At 36.8% G+C, this 25,302-nt stretch overlaps 1 protein-coding gene across 5 annotated transcripts in view; it reads right to left on the bottom strand.

Moving 5' to 3' along the window:
- The window catches only part of TAB2 (TGF-beta activated kinase 1 (MAP3K7) binding protein 2), a 92,620-nt gene that overhangs the window by 14,559 nt on the left and 52,759 nt on the right, over window positions 1-25,302 (bottom strand). For all 5 annotated transcript variants that reach the window (XM_081829129.1, XM_081829130.1, XM_031021643.2 and 2 more), the window contains 2 exons: window positions 20,838-22,338; window positions 111-271 (listed from right to left, as the gene is read on the bottom strand). In XM_081829129.1, coding sequence (XP_081685255.1) covers window positions 111-271; window positions 20,838-22,338 — 1,662 coding nt within the window. The remainder of the gene's footprint in view (window positions 1-110; window positions 272-20,837; window positions 22,339-25,302) is intronic.

Below are 25,302 nucleotides of genomic sequence, written 5' to 3'. Positions count from 1 at the left end.
GTGTGAATTAAGAGCATTTCTAGAAAACCAGATCAACCTTTTATACTTATGACAGACTGCCTATTCTCATGTTCAAGCACAGAGGTCACAAGAGTTATAGAAAGACTTACTGAAGGTATTTGGGATATGGAATTTGATCTTTTCAGGCGCCTTCTAGTTAGATTATTTTCCATTTCATTGACCTCAGATTTTAGTTTATCCAGCTTTTTCTTTTGAATCTCAAGTTCTCTTTGAAGTCGTTCCATTCTGGCCTTCTGGTGTACCAACAGAGCTGCAACACATATTAGTAAACATGAGGACCCACCCACTTTAGTCAATTAACCTTTAAGCAGCCTTGGTAAAACAAAACAAGTAAATATTTCTGCTACAAACAAGAGCATGTCAAGATACCTTAAAACAAACTATTCTGAGTATAAATGTTTACAGTTTCAAAATTTTTAACTTGAAAATTATTTTAATTATTCAAGCAGACAAATGTTGCTACTTGTTTAAAATATTTTTTAAAAAGTGTTCAGATAAACTCACTTTATGGCTAAGGACAGTATTTTTAGTAGCCTATTACTTCTCTGAAGTAATAGGTAGTAGTCTAGTCAACTAATCTACTAACTATTATTTAATTCACATCTGACCCTCTGAAAGGATAAGAAGCCTGACGTGTTTGGATTCTGCATAAGGTATTCTAATATGGACACTTTATAGACATTTCACAAGGGAATGTGGGTTAAGCTAAATCCATTCTGATGTATGCAACAAATAAAACAGACTGATTTCAATCCACATGAATGTTAACATTAAATTGTTAATTTTTTTTTTAAGAGAGAAAGAATGCAACCATGTGAGCAGGGGTGGGGGAGGAGAGGAGGCAGAGGGAGAGAGAGAATATTAAGTAGGTTCCACACTCAGCACAGAGCCCAATGTGGGGCTCAATCGCAAGACCCCAAGATCATGACCCTAGCCGAAATCAAGCGTTGGACACTTGGGGCACCTGGGTGGCTCAGTCGTTAAGCGTCTGCCTTCGCCTCGGGTCATGATCCCCGGGTCCAGGGATCGAGCCCTGCATAGGGCTCTCTGCTCCGCGGAAGCCTGCTTCTCCCTCTCCCACTCCCCCTGCTTGTGTTCCCTCTCTCGCTGTGTCTCTCTCTGTCAAATAAATAAATAAAATCTTAAAAAAAAAAAAAAAAAGAGTTGGACACTTAACCAACTGAGCTACCCAGGCTCTCCAAATTGTGAAAAATCACAAAGTAAAAATGATACCACTTAGAGAAATCACTTATATTTTATGAAAATATTTTCCTAAGATTTGTTTTTGTTTTTTTTTAGAAAGAGAGAGAGAGCACAGGGTAGGGAGGGGCAGAGGGAGAGGGAGAGAATCTTAAGCAGGCTCCATGCTCAGCGCAGAGCATGACATGGACCTCGATCTCACGACCCTGAGGATCATGATCTGAGCTGAAATCAAGAGTTGGATGCTTAACCGACACCCAGGTGTCCTTATTTTCCTAAGATTTTTAAAGAAAGAAATTATGCAATCAATCTTGTAGCATGAATGATAAACTGCTTGGGAAACCTTATTAAGCCATAAAAATCAGTGTATGCTCTTGTGATTAATCCTTGGACAATGTAGGCCTCTTTTTTAGTATACTGAACTGGAAGTGAAGATACCTGTATCTACTTCTATAAAAAGTCAGCGTGGGATGATTTTACCATGAGAAAACAGGTGGATTTAGAAAAGTACAATTAACAACCTTTAAAAATGAAAACTAGTTATTAAAATGTAAAACTCAAGTAGATTAAACAGATTAGGTTAATGCTGAACAGTCAGATGAATCTAAAAAATAAGAAAAAGGCTATAAGAAAAAGGCTATGGCATATTAAGGTATATTTGGGCCATTCAATCTAGCAATGTATTCTAGAACCAGAATTAGGGTATGGAGTGGGAGAGGCTGTTAGGCTCAAGTACTTAAAAACTAACCTTAAATAGTAGATAATTTTTCCCAACAAAATCTGACACTGTTATAATCCATAGATGCTTCCCTCTGTAATTCTTTCTTATTTATTGGAAAAAATAAATACTAGGGCATAAATTAACCTTTCTCCCATTTTAATATATATTATGTGACTGCAGAGAGGTGTTTTTGGAGATAAACATGTTCCTGGTTGAAAAATTGCTGTGTCTTTGTTACTTTCCTATCAAGCTTGTTTTGTCAAGCTTTAATCAATTTGGCTTATTTATCTGAACTGCAGTTTTATCCCTCTATTTCCAAAATATAAGAATTCTACATTAGGGTTTGTTCATTCTCCTAAAAGAAGATGAGGATGTGGGCTGTTATTTTTTGAGTGGGACACAAAGAGAAGAAAAGCTGGAGGTAGGACTGCAGTAAGAATGAAGGACAAGGCAAAGGAAGATGAAGAATAATATACTTCCCTTCATTTCTAAACTCCAAGCATCTACCAACAATGTGTCTCAAGTGGCATTACTTAGAAATTTGTTCGAATTTGTGATTTTATTTAAAAGTAGCATTTCTTAAAATTAATACTCAAGATTTTCTCCTTAATGACTAAATTCAATATTCTCTAATGACTAAATGATGGTTTATATTTATGCTGAAATTATAAAACAAGATATACATTTGTGGTACTATTCAATATTATATTATGAAGCAGGGATCAGAACAGATTTCCCGAGAAACTGAAATCCAACTTATAACACATCTGAGTGATCAAAATTTATATTGTGAGGGCAGAGAGAGAACCTCAGGGTGAGAAATTATTATGACAATTATCCCAGGCTAGTGATTTCCTTGGAGTGCCTGGCAGAAGCAAATGCAAACTGCTCTGTCACCCCACTTCCACTACCAGGGAGCTATTACTATGGGACCCATACAGAAAAAATCTCAATGAAGAGAAGCTCTCAATAGAAAAGTATGACCAAAAAAGAAAATGATCTACCATGAGAATCAGTGGCCCAGAAAGAGCCCCCCAAACTTAAACTAAAAGGTAGCTTACAGAATAGGAAAAGATATTTGCAAATGGTGTATATGATAAAGGGTTAGTATCTAAAAACTACAATGAACTTATAAAACTCAACACCCAAAAAACAAATAATTCATCCAGTTAAGAAATGGGCAGAAGACATGAATAGACATTTTTCCAAAGAAGACATCCAGATGGCTAACAGACACATGAAAAGATGCTCAACATCACTCATCATCAGGAAAATACAAATCAAACCACATTGAGATACCACCCCCACACCTGTCAGAATGGCTAAAACTAACACAGGAAACAACAGATGTTGGGGAGGATGCAAAGAAAGGGGAACCCTCTTACACTGTTGCTGGGAATGCAAACTGGTGCAGTCACTCTGGAAAACAGAATGGAAGTTCCTCAAAAAGGCAGAACTGCCCTACAATCCAGCAAATTGCACTAGTAGGTATTTACCCAAAGGATACAAAAATACAGATTCGAAGGGGGTACATGCACCCTGATGTTTAAAGCAGCATTATCAACAATAGCCAAACTATGGAAAGAACCCAAGTGTCCATTGACTATTGAATGGATAAAGAAGCTGTGGTATATATATATGTATGTGTACACACACACACACACACGGAATATTACTCAGCCATCAAAAAGAATGAAATCTTGCCTTTTGCAATGATTTGGATGGAGCTAGAGTGGATATGCTAAGCAAAGTAAGTCAGTCAGAGAAAGACAAATACCATATTTCACTTAATGTGGAATTTAGGAAACAAACAGATGAACATATGAGAGAGAAGAGGGTAGTAAAAAAGAGAGAGAAAGAGGGTAGCAAACCATAACAGACCCTTAACTACAGAGAACAAACAGAGAAAGGCTGATGGAGGGAGGTAGGTGGGGGATGGGCTAAGTGGGTGATGGGCATTAAGGAGGGCATTTGTGATGAGCACTGGGTGTTGTATGTAAGTGATGAATCACTAAATTCTACTCCTGAAGCCAATATTACACTATGTATTAAACTAATAGAATTTAAATAAAAATTCGGGAAGAAAAAAAAAAGGAAAAGTACCACAAACAACCTCTAGAAATGAAAAATAGTGAAATGAAAAAGTCAAACAGATTAAGCAGCAGATTAGACATAGTCAAAGACACAGTTAGTGACCTGGAAGATAAATCTAAGATCATTACCCAGACACATAGAGATAAAGCGACAGCAAACATGAAAGGGGTTAAAAAAATCTCACATAAATCTAAAAAGAAGTTCCAAAAGGAGACAACAGAGGCGAAGGAGGAGAGGCGAAATTCAAAGAGATGCTTGCTGAAAATTTTCCAAAACTAAAGAAATAACAGAATCCAGAAGATCATGGCATAATTTGATCTAACTAGATTATCAGAGCATGGATGAATAAATACATTTTTAGATAAAGTTTGGGGGAATCTATCAACCACAGATTGCTGCTGAAAGAACTACTAATGATGTTTTTGGTAAGAAGGAAATTAATACAAAAGGAAAGAATAGATGGATAAATCCAAATAAAGTTCTAACTCTAAAACAAAGGAGAAAGACCACGGCAGTGGGTGGGGTGGCATAAATTGCTTAGAAAAAAGTACAACTAAAACATCAGAAAATAATAAGAAACTGGAAATATGAAGATCAGAGAAGCATTCTTTCTTTTTTTTTTTTTTTTAAAGATTTTATTTATTTATTTGAGAGAGAGAGAATGAGAGAGAACACATGAGAGGGGATAGGGTCAGAGGGCAAAGCAGACTCCCTGCCGAGCAGGGAGCCCGATGCGGGACTCGATCCAGGGACTCCAGGATCATGACCTGAGCCAAAGGCAGTCGCTTAACCAACTGAGCCACCCAGGCGCCCGATCAGAGAAGCATTCTAAGGTCTTAAAAGTATTTAGGAAGAATACTCTCAAATGTTGCTAAACCAAATATACATGTTAGGGGTGCCTGGCTGGCTCAGTCAGTGGGGCATGTGACTCTTGATCTTGGGGTTGTTGAGTTCAAGCCCCATGTTGGGTGTGGAGCCTACTTAAAAAAAAAAATACACACACACACACACACGTTAAATGTTTAGGAATCACTACTAGAGAAAGCTAAATAGAATGCAGTTTCTAAATTAAAAGACCAAACAAAAGGAGAAATAATAAAGATCTGATTAAACTTAGATGGCAGGAAAGGAAGAAAAAAGAAATAGAAAATAAAAAAATTATGACAAGAATAATTCCAAATATATCAGTAATCACAACTGCAATTTAGTTAAATGTATTTGTTTAGATACAAGAGATTTGCACATTAGATTTTTAAAATTTAGCTATATGCTGTTCATAAGAAACACATTTAAAACAATTCACTCACACATGCTTTTAATATATTGAGAGCCTACTTGTGAAATCAATGAACAGGCAAAAATCCTTGCCCTTGTGGAGCTTACATTATAGAGGTAGGAGAGATGGGTATGTATGTGTGTGTGCATGCAAGAACAAGGCTCTAAACAAGTGGTCAGCAAACTATGGACCACTGGACAAAAACGGCCCACTGCCTGTTCTGTGAAATCAGTTTTACTGGAGTACAGCCAAGCTCACTTGTTTACTTATTGTCTGTGGCTGTTTTTGTGTTACAACAGCATAACTGAATAGCTGTGACAGAAATTGCATGGCCTGCAAAATCATACATAGTTTATTTACTATTTGGCCCTCTATCAGATCATGTGGAACTTGATCATATTAGGAAGTTTGAGTAAAAGGGGACCCATCGTAGCACATAAAGGTCAGGAGTAAAGGACTAAAGTAAAATATTTTGCGCTTCGGGTACCACTCTCAGAGACACAAAGTAAGAGCAGCCACCTGCTGGGGATATTCAAAGTTTGTGGTACACACTGAAGGCAGTATCAAAACCTGAACCCAGCTCTGCTCCTGACTAAACAGACTCAGCCCTTTAATAACCCGCAGAAAAGAGATGTGTTCTTGTTTCTGGGTGTAAATACTACTTATCCTAGTCTCTTCTGGGTTTTTTTTTTTTTTACGCACAGTAATTGGCATTCAACAAGAAATTATGAGACACACAGAAAAGCAAGAGAAAAATCCAACTTATCACCAAGAGATATGGCAATCAATAGAACCATACTAAAAGATGACCCAGATGCTAGAACCACCTGACAGGGAATTTAAAAATAACTGTGATCAATACGTTAAAGGATCTAGTTAAAAAGGTGGACAACAGGCAGGAACAAAGAGATAATTTGAGAAATGGAAATTATAAAAAAAAGTCAGATGCTAGAAAGTAAATACGGCATCAGAGATAAAGAATTCCTTCAACAGACTTACCAGCACACTGGACACAGAAGACTCAGTGAACCTGAAAGACAGAAATTACCCAAACCACAAAGATAAAAGTGAAAAAAAGAACAAAGCATCCAAGAGATGCAGGAAATATCAAACAGTCTAATATACATGTATTCAGTGAAAAACAAGTCAGAAGAAATATTTGAAGAGATAATGGGCAAATACCTGATAAAATTAAGGAAAGACAATAAATCACAGATCAAAGAAGCCCAGAGATCTTCAAGTAGTATTAAAACAAAACAAACTAGACATATCATAAACTACTAAAAACCAAAGATACAGAGAAAATCTTGAAGGCCACTAGACAAGTGTTTTTTCTTCTCTCTCTTTTTTTTTTAAAGATTTATTTATTTTAGAAAGAGAGAGAGAGCACATGTATGCGATTTGGAGGGGGACAGAGGAAGAGGGAGAGAGAGAATCCTCAAGTAGACTCCCTGCTGAGTGCAGAGCCTGACAGGGAGTTTGATCCCAGGACCCAGAGATCACGACCTATGCTGAAATCAAAAGCCAGCCGCCCAACTGAGTGACCAGGTGCCCCCACTAGACAAGTCTTGAAAGTGGCATACCAGGTGAATATAAAATTGAAATAAAGCAAGTGTAGTAATACTCATTTCAGGAAAAAAAGTTGACTTTAGGGCAAAATATGTTATGAGATAAAAAGGCTTCTTTACTTAATGAAAAAAGGGTGGGGGGGGGAAGCTAGATCCAACTTAGTTTTGAAAACCATAGAAGAGCATTCAAATTTATTTTCCAATGAAGGCATCTCAGAACATACATTCCAGGACAGGGGCTGAACACTCTCCCAGTCACAGAGAGCTCCATCAGTAATCCCCAATATGATATTTTTAATGTTTCTATCAAAATAGGAAAGTAAACCACAGAGTTGAGAGCTACACAGAAGACCAATATTAGTAGGAGATATCCTTTAACAACAGGCAGAAATCTGATTCAAAAAAGACTTAAGAGAAAAGAAGGAGCCAGAGCTGCTGAAGGTTGTGGGATATTTTGAAGTTAAAGAGTAAATTCTTCAAAATGTTTCTGAAATAAGAAAAATACTACATCCCTGGGAATTTACAAAGAGAGGAGTTTTTACAATGGCTAAAGATATGGCCGGCCTTTGGAAAATGGCAAGATATATCCTATGATTAGACTGAAGCCCTAAAGTAAAATATTGTGAATCCATGGTCTCAGAATTTATGAGAGATTTCTTTCCAGTGAAAACAAAATCTTAGAGCAGAGTTATAATGACTATATTACTTAGAAATGACAAATGTAGTTTACAGACTATTCAGGATTTCTTAAGTATGTCTGTTAATTATAAAATAAAAAGTGCTCTGAAGATAGTAGGAAAGAGATATGACCCTCTATTTCTTAGCAATTCTTTCTTCTAAGTGCCTGGATTTTTATGTGTCTAGTTCACTTTCATTTGTGGCTTGAGATTTTTAGATAGAAATCTGAGAAAGATGAATGACAAAGAAAAGAGGGGTGTCAAGGTGAATCACTATGAAAATACAGCTAGAGCCAATGAACTCTTTTTCTCTAGTTGTGGTCTCCCAATTTTAACCTTTACCATATAAACCATTATACAGTACGTATCCATTAAGAACCATTATTAGACTCAAAATGAAGAAACATAATTACAGTGTTTTTATAAAGACACTTTTGCTCTGAATCAGGCTCCACCTAATGAGTTAGCTTTCAGTCCTTCATTCTTACATATGAACCAATAGCCATGGATCACCATACATTTCAGGAACACCTGACGTGTAAAAGATCTAGATAAAGAGAAAGACTAAAACCAGATTAAGCACAGATAATTCAGGAGATAGACAAAAACTTAAATCCTAATTAGCTTCATTAAGAGATCTGAGATATTCATACACCCATAAAACAATCTGCTCTGAGAAAGGAATTAGAGAACTAGCTCTTAGAAATTAAAAACATTATTGCTGAAATGAAAATTTCATACATGGGTTGGAACAAAAATTAAGGAAGTATACTCAATTACAGAATAAGAACGATAAAGAGGTAGAATATTTGAGGATATAATGATGGGAAATAGAAGGCTGGTCTAGGATGTCAAATAGCTGAATAAGAGAAGTTCTAGAAAGAAACAACGGAGAAACTGGGAATCAGGAGGGGATTTCCAGAACTGAAGGGAGACACTAGCCTTTAAACTGAAGGAGTTCACTGAATGTGGAACAAGGATAATTTAAAGAAAAACCTAAACCTAGATAATAATTGTGTCTATATATAGAAGATACATATATATTTTATATCTGTTATAAAATGTTATGTATTTATTATTTATATATCTGTTATATATAATATATAGATGTTATAAAATATATTTTATAATATACAGATGTTATAAAATATATATAAATGTATGTATATAAGTATGTATTCCTTGATAAAATAATATCATATACGAGTAAACTATAATAAGGCATCGGTAAAGACTGTGCTTTAATTTTATTTGTGATATTTGCCTTGTAACAGTATTTCATTCAGCCAAAAGCACATTAATTAAATTTTTACTATTCTGGAATCCAAGATTTTCTGGATTGGATGTGGAGCCCAGTGCAGGGCTTTAACTTACAACCCTGAGATGAAGACCTGGGCTGAAGAGTCAGATGCTTTAACCAACTGAGCCACCCGGGCACTCCCAAGATAATTGTAATAGTAAAGGAGCTTAAGTTATTTTCTATACTACCTGTTCAAAGGGCATTAAATACCATGAGTAAAGTGTGAAGGAAGGAAACAAAGTTGAACTATTTCAAGAGCTTATATTTTATTACTTTGTATTTATAAATCAGTATCCCACTAAAGGAGAAACTTTGTTAGATGAGTTCGTTTCATTTCACACTTGGAAAAATTCAGCATTTTAGATTTTTCATTAAGTACATCTCTCAACTAAACCTCAAGCTCCTTGAGAGTAAACACTGAATGCAATTTTGTACCACGGGGTATGTAGTATTAAACCCTGACAATTGTAGGCACTTGATAAATATCTGTTAAATGTAAAATAATGACAACAATTTGACTTTTAGTGAATGACAGAGTAAAATACTAATTTTTGGTCCAAGAAATAGAAATATTGATAAAACAAAAACGTGAAATTTATTTTAGAGTCTCCTTGTTTAGTTTTAGTATTTATCACTTAGCACAACTGAATACATTTTGAAATATGGCAAGACTTTTAGGTTGCTCACAATGCAGAAAGGTGGCTTTTTTTAGTATATGTGCTGCCGAGGCGAGCACGAAAGGTGGCTTTTTTTAATATGCTAGTTCTACCAAGGAAATAAAATAACTGATGTATTTAACATCTCGATCACACACTGACTTTGTTTTCTAAACCTACCTATCCACTTTACCTTTGAAATACACAAAAAGGAAGGACGAATAATGGAGAAAAAAAAATTCAGTACCTTTTAAATCCTCTTTCAGTCAAAATTACATTTTAATAGATAAAGGTAATTTAAGCATGCAACTCCCTCTTGTGGTTGTTAAAATAAACATTAGTTAATTCAAATACTAGGGCCCTTAAACCACTCCTCTAGGCATTTTTTTTTAAGCCACAGTTTGAGAAAGCTTAGTCTTTACCCAGCTTTTGTCAACTTCCAGTGAACGATGGAAACAATTTCTTACTCAACTTTATTTGTAATTAGAAAAACACACTTCAAGTTTCAGATGGTGTTAGCTTTACTAATTTTAGGTATTTTATAGTGTAAATAATATCTAATTTCTCCAAAAGTTAAAAAAAAAACGGAGGGTGCTGTGTGCATATTAAAAATACCTTTGCCACTGGAAAATGAACAGTTATTTATGGATACAAAGATCTTGGGCTTATTATAAAAAGAGAGAGAGAGAGAGGAATTTGCCATTGGAAACATAATAGGTATTTATTTCTAATGTCTTTTATACTTTTGTCTGTCGTGACAATTTTATATGCCTAAGTCAGGTACATGCCTAAGTCACTGTACCTAACAAGGTACAATGTTAGCTTCTAAAATAAATCAAGACTTTTCTAGACTGTAACTGTTGACAGCAGGGGTATTTGTTTTAAACGCCAATGTGTAATTATTGTCACTTATTTAGTGATGGAGTCACAAAGGATTCAGAGATGGCAATTACTCATTAAAATAAACATCCTGATGTTTTCATCTATCTTGTCATTTTTAAGGAGAGTTTGAAATCAGATCTTTCAACAGTGCTGCAACTGGGCCTGTAATCTGGGCAACAGAAATAACAAAACTATGAGGAATGATGCTTAACTCCTGTAATTATTTTTAAGAAACTTAAATCATTTATACTTCATATTAATAATAGGTGAGTATGAGGCTTCTGCTAGATAAACACCTTGTTGGCCTAATTTGTATATGAGTAAGATTCTAAATGCAATCTTACAGCATTAAGATATAGATACTGTCTAAAATTTTTGTGTTAGAGAAAAAGAAAACCAGGCCCTAGAGATACCAAAAGAGCCTCCAAGAAATACAACTGGATGAACCATTAAAGGAACTGGGGACATTTATAGCTTAGAAAGGCTTATCCTTTTAAAGGGGGATATGGTAATTATTTTCAAGTTTTTGAAGGGTTGCCAGAGGAAAGAGAAATGAAGGCCAGTTCAATATAGTTTCAAAGAATATCGCTATAATTTAAGAGAAGATATGTGCAAGATTTCTGGTCTTTTGAAAACTTGGAATGTTGTGAAGGGCTAGTTTCTAAATAAGACATAAAACCCAGAAACCAGAAAGAAAAAAAAAGATTGATAAGTCTGAATATATAAAAGTAAAAAAAATTATAAAACAAAAAAATTTATCAAGTTAAAAGTAATTTAAAAAACCCAGATATCCCGCAACAGGCAAGTTCACAAAATACAAACGGCTTAAAAATTAATACATGAAAAGATGCTCAACCTCACTCATATTTAAAGATGCAAATTTTTAAAATCCAAAACAATACATTTTTGCCTACCAGACTGACAAAGATGTATTCTTTTTTTCAATCACCTACATAGTGATGAGTAGGGGAGGGAAGAAGGAAAAGAACATTCTTATAAATGCTGCCAAAAGTGTTCCCTATTTACAAATATGAGAGTATAAACTGGTAGACAAAGAGTCTCAAAACTGGCAACATGTTCTGTGGTAGTCATCGGTGTCCTTCACCAAATATTTCTGGCTCTCTGCCTTCCAGGTATGTATGGTAGAATTATGCCTCCCCATTCTCTAGCAATCAGATGTGGTTAGGTGCGGTTCTGTAACTTGCTTTACTAAAGAGTAACATGTCAGGGTAGAAGCTTAAGGAGTCAGTACTGATTTGCTGTATTTCTTTTGTCTTGCCTGAACAATCATGGAGGCATGGAATGGAGCTTCCCTCAACCTGGGTCCTTAAGTGAGGATGATAAAGAACAAAGCCCACCAGCTATCTATAGTGGCAAGTGAGCTAGAGATAAATCTTGGTTGTTAAAGATAGTTTGTTACTGAAGCATAACCAAGCCTAAATGATGTATCTATCAAAATTAAAAATACACATATCCTTTGACACAGCAGTTCCACTCCTGGTAATCTCTTCTGCATGTCATACTTGGACATGGGCATAAATATGAATGTACAGGATTTTTACTGCAGCAGTTTGTAAAAACAAGAACTTAAGGTCTATCTATCAAGAAAGGCCTGGTTACGGATTATGGTACAAAACACCATGCAGCCATTTTTTAAGAAAAGAGATCTATCTGCACCTGTTGACATGGAATACTCTCAAAGAGATAGAGACAAAAAAAATGATAAAAACAAAAAGCAAAATGCCGTATTTCATTTATAAAAAGAGATGTAAATATATATATATATGCTTGTATATAAATATATGCTTATATATAAATACATATATATATATATACTTGATATACAGTTTCAGTTTTTAGAAGAATAGAAAATGAAATATTTGTGAATAGCTCTTGGTTGTCTCTGGTGAGGGGAACTTTTCACTATACAACCTTTTGTTCCAATTGCTTTTTTTTTTTTTTAAATCAAGTACATGTAGGGGGCGCCTGGGTGGCTCAGATGGTTAAGCATCCGCCTTTGGCTCGGGTCATGATCCCAGGGTCCTGGGATAGAGCCCCATGTCTGGCTCCTGGCTCAGCGGGGAGCCTGCTGCTCCCTCTGCCTCTCCCCCTGCTCGTGCTCGTGCTCTCTCTCTCTCTGTCTCTGTGTCTCGAATGAATAAAATCTTTAAAAAAAAATTAAAAAAAAAATCAAGTATATGTAGAAAAATATTTTAGTGCAATTCCTACCAGAATCCCAGCTGACTTCTCTGTAGAAATTGACAAGTTAATTCTAGAATTTATAAATTATTATTATAAATTTATATGTTCTTGAAAAAGAACAATGTAGAATTTACATGTCTCAATTTCAAAACCTACTACAAAGTAACAATAATCAAGACAGTGTGGAATAAAGGCAGACATACAGATCAATGAAAAATAATTAAGAGTCCAGAAATAAACCCATGTGCTTATCGTCAACTGATTTTCTATGAGGGTGCCAAGACCATTCAATGAGGAAATAAAAGTCTTTTCAACAGATGGTGCTGGGATATCTGGATAAGCCGCACGTGAAAGAATGAAGTTAGGTCCTTACCTCATACTATTATATAGAAATTAACTCAAAATACATCAAAGACCAAAATATGAGCATTAAAACTATAGAACTCTTTGGAGAAAACATAGGAGTAATTCTCATGACCTCTGATTTGGCAACTGATTCTTAGATATGACACCAAAAACATGAGCAATGAAAGGAGAAACAGCAAAATAAGTAAGTTGGACTGCAGCTAAATTAAAAACTTTTGTGCCTCAAAGAGCACCATCAAGAAAATGGAAAGACATGGGGCGCCTGGGTGGCTCAGTAGGTTAAGTGCCTGCCTTCAGCTCAGGTCATGATCCCAGAGTCCTGGGATCGAGCCCCGCATTGGGCTCCCTGCTCAGCGGGGAGTCTGCTTCTCCCTCTCCCTCTGCCTGCTGCTCTACCTACTTGTGCTCTCTATCTCTCTGTCAAATAAATAAATAAAATCTTTAAAAAAAAAAAAAAGAAAATGGAAAGACAGGGGTGCCTGGTTGGCTCAGTTGGTAGAGCATGCAACTCTTGATTGCAGGGGTCATAAGTTCGAGCCCCACACTGGGCGTAGAGCTTACTTAAAAAAAAAAAGAAAAAAAGAAAGTTCACAGAAAAATAGTTACCAATCATATAAGAGACTTACACTTAGAATATACAAAGAATTCATACAACTCAATAATAAAAAGACAAATTACCCAATTTAAAAGGGGCACAGGATATAGACATTTCTCCAAAGAAAATACATAAGTGGCCAATAAACACATGTAGTTACCCTCAATGTCATTAGCCATCAGAGAAATGCAACTCAAAACCACAAAATGAGATACCACTTTATAGTTACTAGGATGGCAAGATTCAAAGTCAAACAATGGCAAATATTGTTGATGATGTAGAGAAATCAAAATCCTCATATACAGCTGGTGGAATCTGCCAAAAGGTGCAGTCACTTTTGAAAACAGTCCGGCAGTTCCTCAATGGTTAAACATAGAATTACTATGTGAATCAGGAATTCCACTCCCAGAGAGCATATGTTCAAGAGAAATAAAAACAAATGTCCACAAAAAAGTGTAATGAATGTTTACAGTAGTATTCATAATAGCCAAAAGATGGAAACAACCAAATGTCCATCAAATGAGGAACAAACAAATAGTATATGTCTATATAATAGCACATTATTCGGCTATAAAAAGGAATGAAGTACTAACACATGCTACAACATGAATGAACTTCTAAAACATTATGCTAGGTGAAAAAAGCCGGTCACAGAAAACTATTATGTAATTCCATTTATATGAAGTGTCTAGAAGATGTAAATCTAGAAGTAGATGAGTGGTTGCTTAGGACTAAGGCTGGGGGTACTGGGATAGGCAGGTGATGGCTAAAGGGTGTGGAGTTTCTGAGGTGACAAAAATGTTTAATATTGTGTTTATGGTGGCATGTAAGTAACTATACCAAAAATCATTGATTTGTACACTGTAAATAAGTGAACTTCATGGGATTAACTCTATTTTATTAATGCTATTAAAATAATGACTAAACTTTTTAATTGACTGAGCCACCGAGGTGCCCCACGACTAAACTTTTTAAAAAAGAATGAAATAGATTTGTACATGCTGAAATGCAATGATCTTAAGATGTTAAGCAAAAACTGTGTATATCTCTCTACAATGTTCATTATATATACCATAGGGTATGTATAGATTATAAAACCCTGCATATGTGTATTTACATATGCCCATATATGGACAGTGTATCTGCATTATAGAAGGGGTGTGTGCATGTGATTATGACGACAAGGAGGATAAAGATGGCTAATGGAGGTTACCTCTGAGAGTTTAGTAGTGGGAGGGTTGGTGGGAAGATATAGGCAGGGGCTGAAAGGAGACACATTTTTATACTATCTTCCTTTTTTGGGGGGTTGAAATTTCTTTCATCATATGCGTATGTTGCATAATACTTTTTAAAGAGATCAGTTTAATACAGGAAATAACTTGCTAGGAGGCAGAGTGTGGAGTGTGCTTCTTCAGGTATGCAAGCATGTACAGAATGGATTTACACTTCCTAGGGACCTTGTAGGACCAAGTGTTGGATGGGCAAATGGCCTGGATAACCTTCGCAGAATTTGAGATCACTTTTAAAGTCTCTTCCAACCCTGAGATTTATTTCAAATTAAAAAAGGTAGTTAGTCTTGAGATTGGGAAGAACCTATGAAAATTCTGTACAGGTTTGATATCAATTAAGCTTAATTTTGATTTAATTACTTAACATAATCTCAAGGTCAACATAGTAAGTCAACATTCTAAAAAAAGGCATTTCCAATCAGCAGATGCATAAAATAAAGGCAAAATGCAAATTTAAAAATTTGAACTAACTGAAGTTATATCTCCTCTTGAAAAGAATATTTAGCCCTCTCAATTTTTGTCATGATTAAGCATTTTTATTAAATCTTGTTAGATAGGAAGGTGTTGTGATTCGGAGAGAAGCATTGGTAAAAAAAAAAAAAAAAAAAAAGACAAGGAATGAGAAACACAAAGTCCAAGAAGCTAATTTTCATGTCGTAAGTTTTCCTATTTATTTTCCTAATTTAGGTTCAAAGTCAAGGCTACTGCTTAACAATACGATAGGACCATAAATATAACTGGAAAAAAAGTACTGAGGTATCATTAAAAATGTTTATGACCTTATGTATGTAATTTTTAACACTGCACAGATGGATTTCTGTAGAAATAACAGAGAAGGAATCATTTTTGGCAGCAGTGGTAGTTTGTAAGAGCTTCTGGCATAGAAAGCAGGCCCTTTCCCTCCCCTGCCATGAAAACTGGTTTAAATGAGTGAAGCATTTGTTCTCCATATCCATAGAAATTGCCAGTGTTACTAAAAGCATACTTCTATGAACAGAAAACACCAGAGAGTCTCAGAATACAGTGAATGATCAGGTATTTACTGGTATTTTCAGAAGTTAGGTAGAGTCAGGTAGTATGACTCAAGGGGGGGGTAGGGGGGAGAGATGTAGCTATTTGGCCACGCAGTAACCTTTACTACTGCTGAGAAATTTTCGCTTCAATATTTGTTCTTCTTAGCAGGTAAAATAAGAGTCTTCTTCATATCCATAGACTATGAAATGGAATTTCTCTCTAACCTGAATTTGTCTTTTCTATTGGGCACTCATTGGTGTCTCTGATTCCTGTGGTAGTTTAAAGACTCAAATGTAATTTATTTCCTTTCGCAGTGGTGGTGGGAGACTTGGTGACGAAATGAGCAGGAGAGTGGTAGAAGTTTCATTAATTTACCTCTTTTTCCTCTGCTCATTCTATAGCAGAGAGCATATCCAACAATGTATCTTTTATAAACATAAATTCTCATTTTTGAAATGTTTTATTGTAGATTTTAAATGTTAGATGAAATATAAATGAAAAATACTGCATTTTGTTTACCAAATTTATTTATGTATGTTCCCTCCTCAGTTTTTGAGAAAAATATTTTCCTAGGATTCTATACCTGGCACAGCTTCTTTTCCTACTCGGAAACAGTATGTTCCAGGAGCTTTGGAAAGATCAATTTCACTGCAGGAGGCAGAGAGATTTCTTTTCTCTTTATTACCCACACCACACAAATCAGAGTTGAGAAAAGATGCTTGCTTAAATATCAGTATTATTTGGGTTGCCATATGAAGTACGGTAGTGAGTGCTATATAAACTGTAGAGCATCACACACATGTAAGGTAACATCATAAAAGATGCATTTTCAGAAAAGAACAATCCTTTGATCTTAATAGAACCAAGTCAAAGAAACACTCCATCAAGACTTTGTCACTGGATATGCATAAATCTGGGTCAACAACAGCAGTTCCGTACGAAACAGAAGGAAACAAGATGAAAGGCTGCAAAACAGGACCTCCCCCAATACAGAGTGCATGCAGAGAGATAATACAAGGATGCACAGCCACATGAAAGTTATGGAATTCCACAGGTATGTAGATATGTTTAAAGAAAGTGAGTGTAGTTGTTTAAACTGTCTGAAGGCTGTTAGTGAAGAGAAGTAATTTGAGTGGCAGATTCTGAGGAACCCTGCTATTTGCTATTTGGGTAGGCTTTGAGCTCTCAAACCAGAGGCTTCACTCATCAGCGGTTTTTTGTTTTTTTTTTCACCTTTAGGTGCCTTTGGAAGGTGCTCCCCATACCACTCCAGGGTATTACTTTATTTTTCAAGTTGTTTTCCTAATTACATCTGTATGTTGTGATTTCTTTCCCTATAGCTGCCTGTTCTTGTTTTACTTTTTATTGAGTGATCTTTTAGCTTCACACTTCTTAAACTGGGGAACATGTGGCCCCCACAATGATGTACCAGGGGTTATGTGAAGCTATAAGACAAACTTAAACATCCTTCCAGAGGGCTTATTTTGCAAATGTGGAAAGATGTTACAGTGCTGCGGTTAAGAGTGTGGGCTCCATTGGCAACTTCCTAGGTTAGAATCTTTGACTCTGCTATTTGTCCTTTGGCAAGGTTCTTACTTACCCAGTCTGTTCATAAGTATTTTATTTATTTATTTATTTGGGTGGGGGGAGAGAGAGTGGGAGAGAGTGCAGGGGGAGGGGCAGAGGGAGAAGAGAATCCTAAGTGGGCTCCATGCTCAGTGTGGAGCCCAGTGTGGGGCTCGATCTCATAACCCCGAGATCATGACCTGAGCTGAAATCAAGAGTTGGATGCTTAACTGACTGAGCCACCCAGGTAGCCCCTGTTCCTAAATATTTTAATCTGAAAATAGTAATAATACTAATGTCTACATTATAGTTGGTTGTGAGGAATAAATGGGCATTCAGAAAATTGCCTAGCACATAGTAAGCTTTCAGTGTATTATGTATTAGTTATTATATGTCTTAATATTAGATTATTCATTTCCCCCCTCTCTAAGCAAATATAAGCAAAAATGGAGATAGGAATGCTGGGTGGAGATTAAGACACGAAGACCAGAGATAATCTCATGGAAAAGGTGAAGGTGACTTTTGAGTAAAGATCTGAAGGGAGTTAATTGTGGATTCTGGGAGAAGAGAATTTCGGACAGAGAAAACAGCAAGTACGAAGATCCTAAGGCATGCCTTCCATGTTTAAGGAATAGCAAGAAGGCCAATAGGGTTGAAGGAAAGCAGAAGGAAAAGAGCTGAGGGATGGGCAGTGGGTCATGCAAGGCTTCACAGCTTTTACTCTGAACGAAAAAGCCATCATATGCAGAGGAATTATATAATCTGACTTATGTTTTTTAACAGTGTCTCTCTGGCTGCTTATTTGAAAGAAGACCATAAGGAAGCAAGAGTGAAAGCAGGTAGGCTACTGCAATAATCCACTTGAGATGATGGTAGCTCAGACCAGAGTGGTGGCCATAGGTGGTAAGGAGAGAACTCTTAATACACCTTGAAGGTTAGAGTTGACAGATTTTACTGTCAAATTAGATGTGAAATATGAAAGAAAGGAGGAGTCAAGGGTGTTTCTGAAGTATCTGGCCTAAGCACTAAAAAAATTAAGTTGTCATTAACTGAGATGGGAGGACTGATCATAGGAAGAGTAAGCTGGGGGAATGTCAGAAGGTATTTCAGATACAGAAAATTCGAGATGCCTAGTAAACATTCAAATGGAGATGTTAAATAAACTGGCTTGAAATTTGGGGAATAAGTCTAGGTTAGAGTTACAAATTTGGGAATCATTAGCACATAATATTTATTTATTTATTTATATTGTTTTTAAAAGATTTTATTTATCTAGAGAGAGAGAGAAAGAGAGCACACGCGCATGTGTGCGCAGGGAAGGGCAGAGGGAGAGGGAGAGAGAGAATCTAGGCAGATTGCGCTGAGCATGGAGCCTGACATGGGGTTTGATCCCATGATCCTGAGAGCATGACCTGAGCAGAAATCAAGAATGGGACGCTTAACTGAGCCACCCATGCACTCTGGCATTAGCATCTAATATTTAGAGTCATGAGGCTGAATGAGATCACCTACAGAATGGTACAGACAGAAAAGAGAAAAGGCCCAAGGATTAAGCTTTGAGGCTTTGATCTCATTTCTTTGAGAAGCGGAAGGATAAAGAGGTAAGAGCTGAGGGAGGGAGAACCAGCTAAGAATAAAAAGAGAGGTGGAAATTCTAGAGTAGTATCCTGAAGTCAAATGAACAAAATGTTTCACAGTGAAGAGGGTGCTTGACTGGTAAATGCTGCTGATACATACATCAAGGAAGATGAAGGCCGAAAGGAGACTGTGGGTTTTTTAACAATGCTGTCACTCATGACCTTGACAAGAGCAGTTCTGGGTGACTATAGTGGATAAAATCCTGACTGGATTAGATTCAAAAGAGAATGAGAGAAACTGGAGATAGCAAGTTTAAGCAACACTTTATATTCACACTCCAGTTAAAGGCGATTATGTCTATTTCAACTGAAAATTCCCTTTATCAAATTATCTTCATACAACAATTTACTCTCCATTTAAGAAACAGCAACTACCTAAATACAGGAAATCTGCTATTTGCTGGAAGGAGAGAAGGAGAAGAGGACTGTGGGAGAAAAACAGGAATTAAGTATCAGTGAAATAAATAATGGTATATTAAAATTCATGTATTGCCTGAAACTAAACAAAAACGGGTCCAGTTTTAGCACAATTTCTAGTGCAATCGGAATCACCCACGGACCTTTAAAACACACATGCACACCTAGACCTCACCATTCAGAGATTCTAACTGAGCAAGTTTGGGATGAGCCCTGGGCATCCTTATTTGAAAGCTCCATAGGTGTTTATGAAATCTGAAAGCATCACAGCCCAGCTTGAGTTGAGAAGCACAAGAATACAGTAGTTTAAACATAACAATCAGGCTCCTCTGAGAAACTCAGCAGTAAAATCACTATTTTAAGAAATTTTTAAAAGAACAAGTGGTACTAGTGGTCGTACAGGGCTGCATGTTGCAAGGGGGTGATAATCTATTCTTCTCCAACCTACAATACTTGGAACAGCTCACTGCGGATACAAAGATGACTACGATATGTTGTTGCTCTAAAGGACTCTCAGCCAATCTACAAACCTGCATCAATATTCAAGAAAACAAACACTTAACCTCCACTTTCATATCTGAAGGAGTTTAATGGTTTCTTACTGAAGATTAAGTAACTTAAGGGACCAAATAAAACACATCTGACAGAAATTATCTCTACTTGAATTAATACAGATATAATTTAGTATTATGCCAATATCAACTAGTCTATTTCAGAAGAGGATAATCAAATGAGATAGACTAACTAATGTTTTTATCCACAATTCCAAATAAAGATAAAGGCTGCATTAACTGATGTTTAAGGGAGGCTGAAAGAAACAAATATTGAGAACAGAACTCAAAATCTCTCTTAGAGGTAAATTATTCTAGGACTTGTAAGAAGTTAGATTTTGATATAAAATAAGACTAACAATGTTATATTAGAAAAACGAAAATACTTGAAAAATAGAGAAATCGCCTAGTCAAAGAAGGCAGATTTACCGACTATACGAGGCCACTAATATCTTACTAAGATGTGTTTTTATGAATTTTTATTCACAAAAATTTTAAAGAGCAAGTCAACATCACCACAGAGAAGAGAATTAACTGAAAAGAAAGGGTTAAAACATTAAGAAAGTAAGCACACCAGGATGGATTATGCTGAAGATGTAATAACCCTATCCTTCAAACTTTTAAGTTATATGATAGTAAAAATGAAATTCACAATTTGTATGAATACTCTGAGGTTTTAAAAGTAGTATGATTTGACACTTAAAAAAAGATGAAATAATAATACTGATAGCCATTTCTACAAGTAAAATCAAATGTACACCAATAAGCCCAGCATGGAAAGTGACCCCACCTTCAGGATTATTACCTTGAGTGTAGGCAGCATCATCAGATCCCATACTCAACTTCCGTGCTTCACTTATTCTATCCACATGTGCTAAAGTAGGGTCCGTGAGGTGCTGAATATTCTCTGTTTCTACATAATGATCAGGATGGTTTAGAAGATTTGTGAGTTCAAAGGTAGGGGACACCACCCCTGGTGAAACTGCAGGGGGTTTATTAGGAGAAACTGTAATTTTGAAAGTATATTTTGTATTGGGTTGAGTGACCACGACTCGAGGAGAAGTTGCAGAGTTATTGCCTATTGCTCGACTTTTGGGAGGGTGGTGATGAATAAAGGCAGGACCCATGCTCACTTGCCCAGACATATTCCTGGAGGCAGCAGATGCTCCAGAGTTTGTGGATATGAAGAGGGTGGGCTGATTCCGCATGATCTGTTCATCTCCTGGGGCGGCATTAGCTGAAATATAGACCTTGGGTTGACTACGGGACATCACCTCATCAGTATTTGGGGGACTGGCAGCTATGTAAACAGTGGGCTGATTTCTATTTAAGGTCTGGCTGTTGACTGAAGAGGAACTGCTGGAGGTTCGAGGTCCAGAAGAACGCAATTTTGAAGAGCTGTTTCTTTGTGGGGGTTCAAGTTTGATTTCAATCTGGTTTTTTCGAGGTCCTGTTGAAATATTCTGAATGTTATATTGGCTATGGGCAGAAGACTGTGAGCTACCAGATGAATGAATTGTTGGTGGCTGTGGAGTAGTAGGTGAACTGATGGGCATGTAGACATGAGAGGTCTGGTGGCCTTGCTGGTTTGGCTGCTGGGCTGAGGTATGTGACATAGGATTAGATGCAGGATAAGTAGTCCAGGGACCAGGTTGTGAAGGTTGATAGACTTGTTGAGGGTTCATAGGATTAAACTGAGATACCCAGCCAGAATGCTGTTGCGTCTGTCGAGCTGTACCACTAGGAGTTGTAATGTAAGGCCTAATATAGATAGAATTTCCCTGTGGACTGTTAAGTACAGGTGGAGGGACACCATGTATGTGCAAAGATGTGGGAGTATTACGACCAGTCTGGATATTTGGGGCTAAAGTTACCATAATGGGATTAAATCTGGGAGTTTGCTGAGAAAGGTTAGATGTTCCTTTGCTGCCTAACTGAAATCCAAGATGTGGTGCTGAATTTGAAGCACCAGATGTACTAGACATTCCAAAAACATTAAAGCCTTGAGGAACTTGAGCTGGTGCTGTCTGTGGCTCCTGCTGAAAGAGTTCATTATTGGACTGACCACCTTGAAGTTGTCCATCACTAATGCTGTGCGTCAGAGTCCTGCTTCCATTCATTCTATTTCCTTCTCTTCCATGGTGGTAAACATTCTGTGAATGCAAGTCCAAGTTGAGAGAAGTCATGTGATTTCGGAGGCCAGAAATTCCAGAGTCATCCGAGAAATTCAAGTCTCCTTCACCATAAAGATACCTTGTACTCTCTTGAGAGAGAACAGCACAGCAAGCATCCAGGTTATTATTATTCTATAAAACAAAATAAAAATAGCTTGATGTTAACCACCTTCTGGTTGTTACACTCTCATCACTACTAAAATAGTATGTGATTAACGAGTGATTAGTTAATACAATTCTAACAGACATATTTGAACCTTTTTATTGAGAAGAACTATTTTTTTGTGCAAATGCTTGAATTACAAATCCTCACTACTAACATAGTGGAAAAGCTCTCTAACTAGCAATAGCTGACAGCAAACCAAGTCACTGTTCCGTTTAAGGAGCTATTTTACAGTAAAATGGATTCATGCAAATATAGTAAAAATTATAACCTAATCAAAAACATGATTTGAATGCTGAACAAAACATAACCATTAAGTATTATATTCATTAGGCATATAATACTATATAATTAAATGTTTTGCACATTCAAGTGCTATATGAATTGTTTTAAATTAATGACCTTTTAAAAAATGATATGTAGGGAGCGCCTGGGTGGCCCAGTCAGTTAAGTGTCCAACTCTTGATTTCAGCTCAGGTCATAATCTCAGGATTGTGAGATCAGGCCCTGTGTCGGGCTCCACACTCGGCACAGCGTCTGTTTAGGATTCTCTCTCCCTCTCTCTCTGCCCCCCCCGCCGTTCGTGAACGCTCTCACTCTCTAAATAAACTCTTTAAAAAATTACGTATGTGGTATTTAAATAGAAAAAGTCCTAAAATAACACAACAAAGTCATCTCAATTCATTATATGCTTCCTCTAAACTCAAGGTAGCACCTAGAGCAACTGAGCTCCTATCTCTGCCTTTAGATAGCACCATATAAATCTACTCCACAGAAATGAAAACAAAAACAAAAAAGCAACCAGATTATTTCTAAAGAATCCTCAAGAGACTGACCAATCACCAGTCATAAATCATCCATAAAAATATTTACTGAACATCTAAATTATGCATAGTACTCTGAGACTGTGGAAGACTCAATGACATATAGAAACAAAATTTTCCCTAGAAAAGTTTTGCAACTCAATTAGACAAACCATGGATTTATGAAAAGGTAACACTATTAAAACATGACTATGTGCCAAATAATAAGTGGTTTCTAAGTTCAACAGAGAGTTAGTATTGTAGACTACCGTACACAGAACTGTGTTAATAAGGGAGGCATAGTCTGATGGGCTTCACACACAGTAGTATATGCAGGACTTGAAGAGGGAAAAAGGACTCCTAGTGAAGGGAACGGCATGAGTAAAGACAGATTTTAGTGTGATAATAAGTAAAAGCATATTCTAAACAAGGTTAACTGGAACAGATTTAGTTGGAGTTAAAGGTTTGTATCGGAGATTTTGTGGAACAAATATTAATAAAGCAGATTGGGATTAAATACAGGTATACCTCATTTTATTGAGCTTTGCAGATACTGTGTTTTTTACAAATTTAAAGTTCGTGGTACCCTGCATTGAGTGAATTTTTTTTTTTTTTTTGCATTGAGCGAATTTATTGGCACCATTTTACCAACAGCATTTGCTCACTTCATGTCTCTGTGCCACATTTTGGTAATGGTTAGAATATTTCAAACCTTTTTTTTTTTTTTTTTTTTTAAAGATTTTACTTATTTATTTGAGACAGAAAGAATGAGAGACAGAGAGCATGAGAGGGAGGAGGGTCAGAGGGAGAAGCAGACTCCCTGCTGAGCAGGGAGCCCGATGCGGGACTCGATCCCGGGACTCCAGGATCATGACCTGAGCCGAAGGCAGTCGCTTAACCAACTGAGCCACCCAGGCGCCCCAAACCTTTTCATTACTATTGTATTTGTTAGGGCAATCCATGGTCCACTGATCTTTTTTTTTTTAAAGGTTTATTTGTTTATATGAGAGAGAGAGAGAGAGCATGCAGGAGAGCACGAGTGGGGGGACGGGCAGAGGGAGACAAAGCCTGACTTGGGGCTCGATCCCATGACTCCGACATCATGACCTGAGCTGAAATCCAAGAGTTGGATGCTCAACTGACTGAGCCATCTAGCCGCCCAATCCAGTGATCTTCGATGTTATTACTCTAATTGTTTTGGGGTGCTATGAACCATATCCATGAAGATGGTGAACTTCATTGATAAATGTTGTGTGTATTCTGACTATTCCACTGACTGTTTCCCCATCTCTTTCCCTCTCCTTGGACTTCCCTATTTTCTGTGACACAACAATACTGAAATGACCCTAATTAATAATAATAATGATGATGATGATAACCCTACAATGGCTTCTAAGTGTTCAAGTGAAAGGAAGAGCTGTACCTATCTCAACTGTCAATCAAAGGCTAGAACTGATTAAACTTAGTGAGGCATGTCAAAATCCAAGATAGGCCAGAGCCTGTTGTAAATGCAAAGGATTTTAGGTTCTTGAAGGAAATTAAAAGCGCTACTCCAGTGAGCACATGAATGATAAGAAAGCAAAGCTGTCTTATTGTTGATAGGAGAAAGTTTTAGTGGTCTGCATAGAAGATCAAACCAGTTTCACCATTCCCTTGAGCCAAAGCCTAATCCAGAGCAAGGCTCTAACCTCTCTTCAATACTGTGAAGGCTGAGAGAGGTGAGGAAGCTGCAGAAGAGAAGTCTAAAGCTAGCAGAGGCTGGTTTATGAGGTTTAAGGAGAGAAGCCATCTCCATAACATCAAGTGCAAGGCGAAGCAGCAAGTGCTGATATAGAAACTGCAGCAAGTTACCCAGAAGATCCAGCTAAGATAATTAGTGAAGGTGGCTACACTAAGTAACAAATTTTCAATGTAGATGCAATAGCCTTATATTGGAAGAAGATTCCATCTATGACTTTCATAGCTACAGAGAAGAAGTCAATGCCTGGCTTCAAAGGATAGGCTCACTCTCTTGTTAGAGGCTAATGCAGCTGGTGACTTTAAATTGAAGCCAGTGCTCATTTACGATTCCAAAAATCATAGGGCCCTTAACAATTATGCTCAATCTACTGTTTTTGCTCTATAAAGGGA

This window comes from Leptonychotes weddellii, chromosome 8 (assembly GCF_054177405.1).
Source record: "Leptonychotes weddellii isolate Sample4059 chromosome 8, ASM5417740v2, whole genome shotgun sequence".
NCBI lineage: Eukaryota > Metazoa > Chordata > Mammalia > Carnivora > Phocidae > Leptonychotes > Leptonychotes weddellii.
Note: the sequence above shows the minus strand (reverse complement) of the source record. Positions and strands in the feature narration are given on the sequence as shown.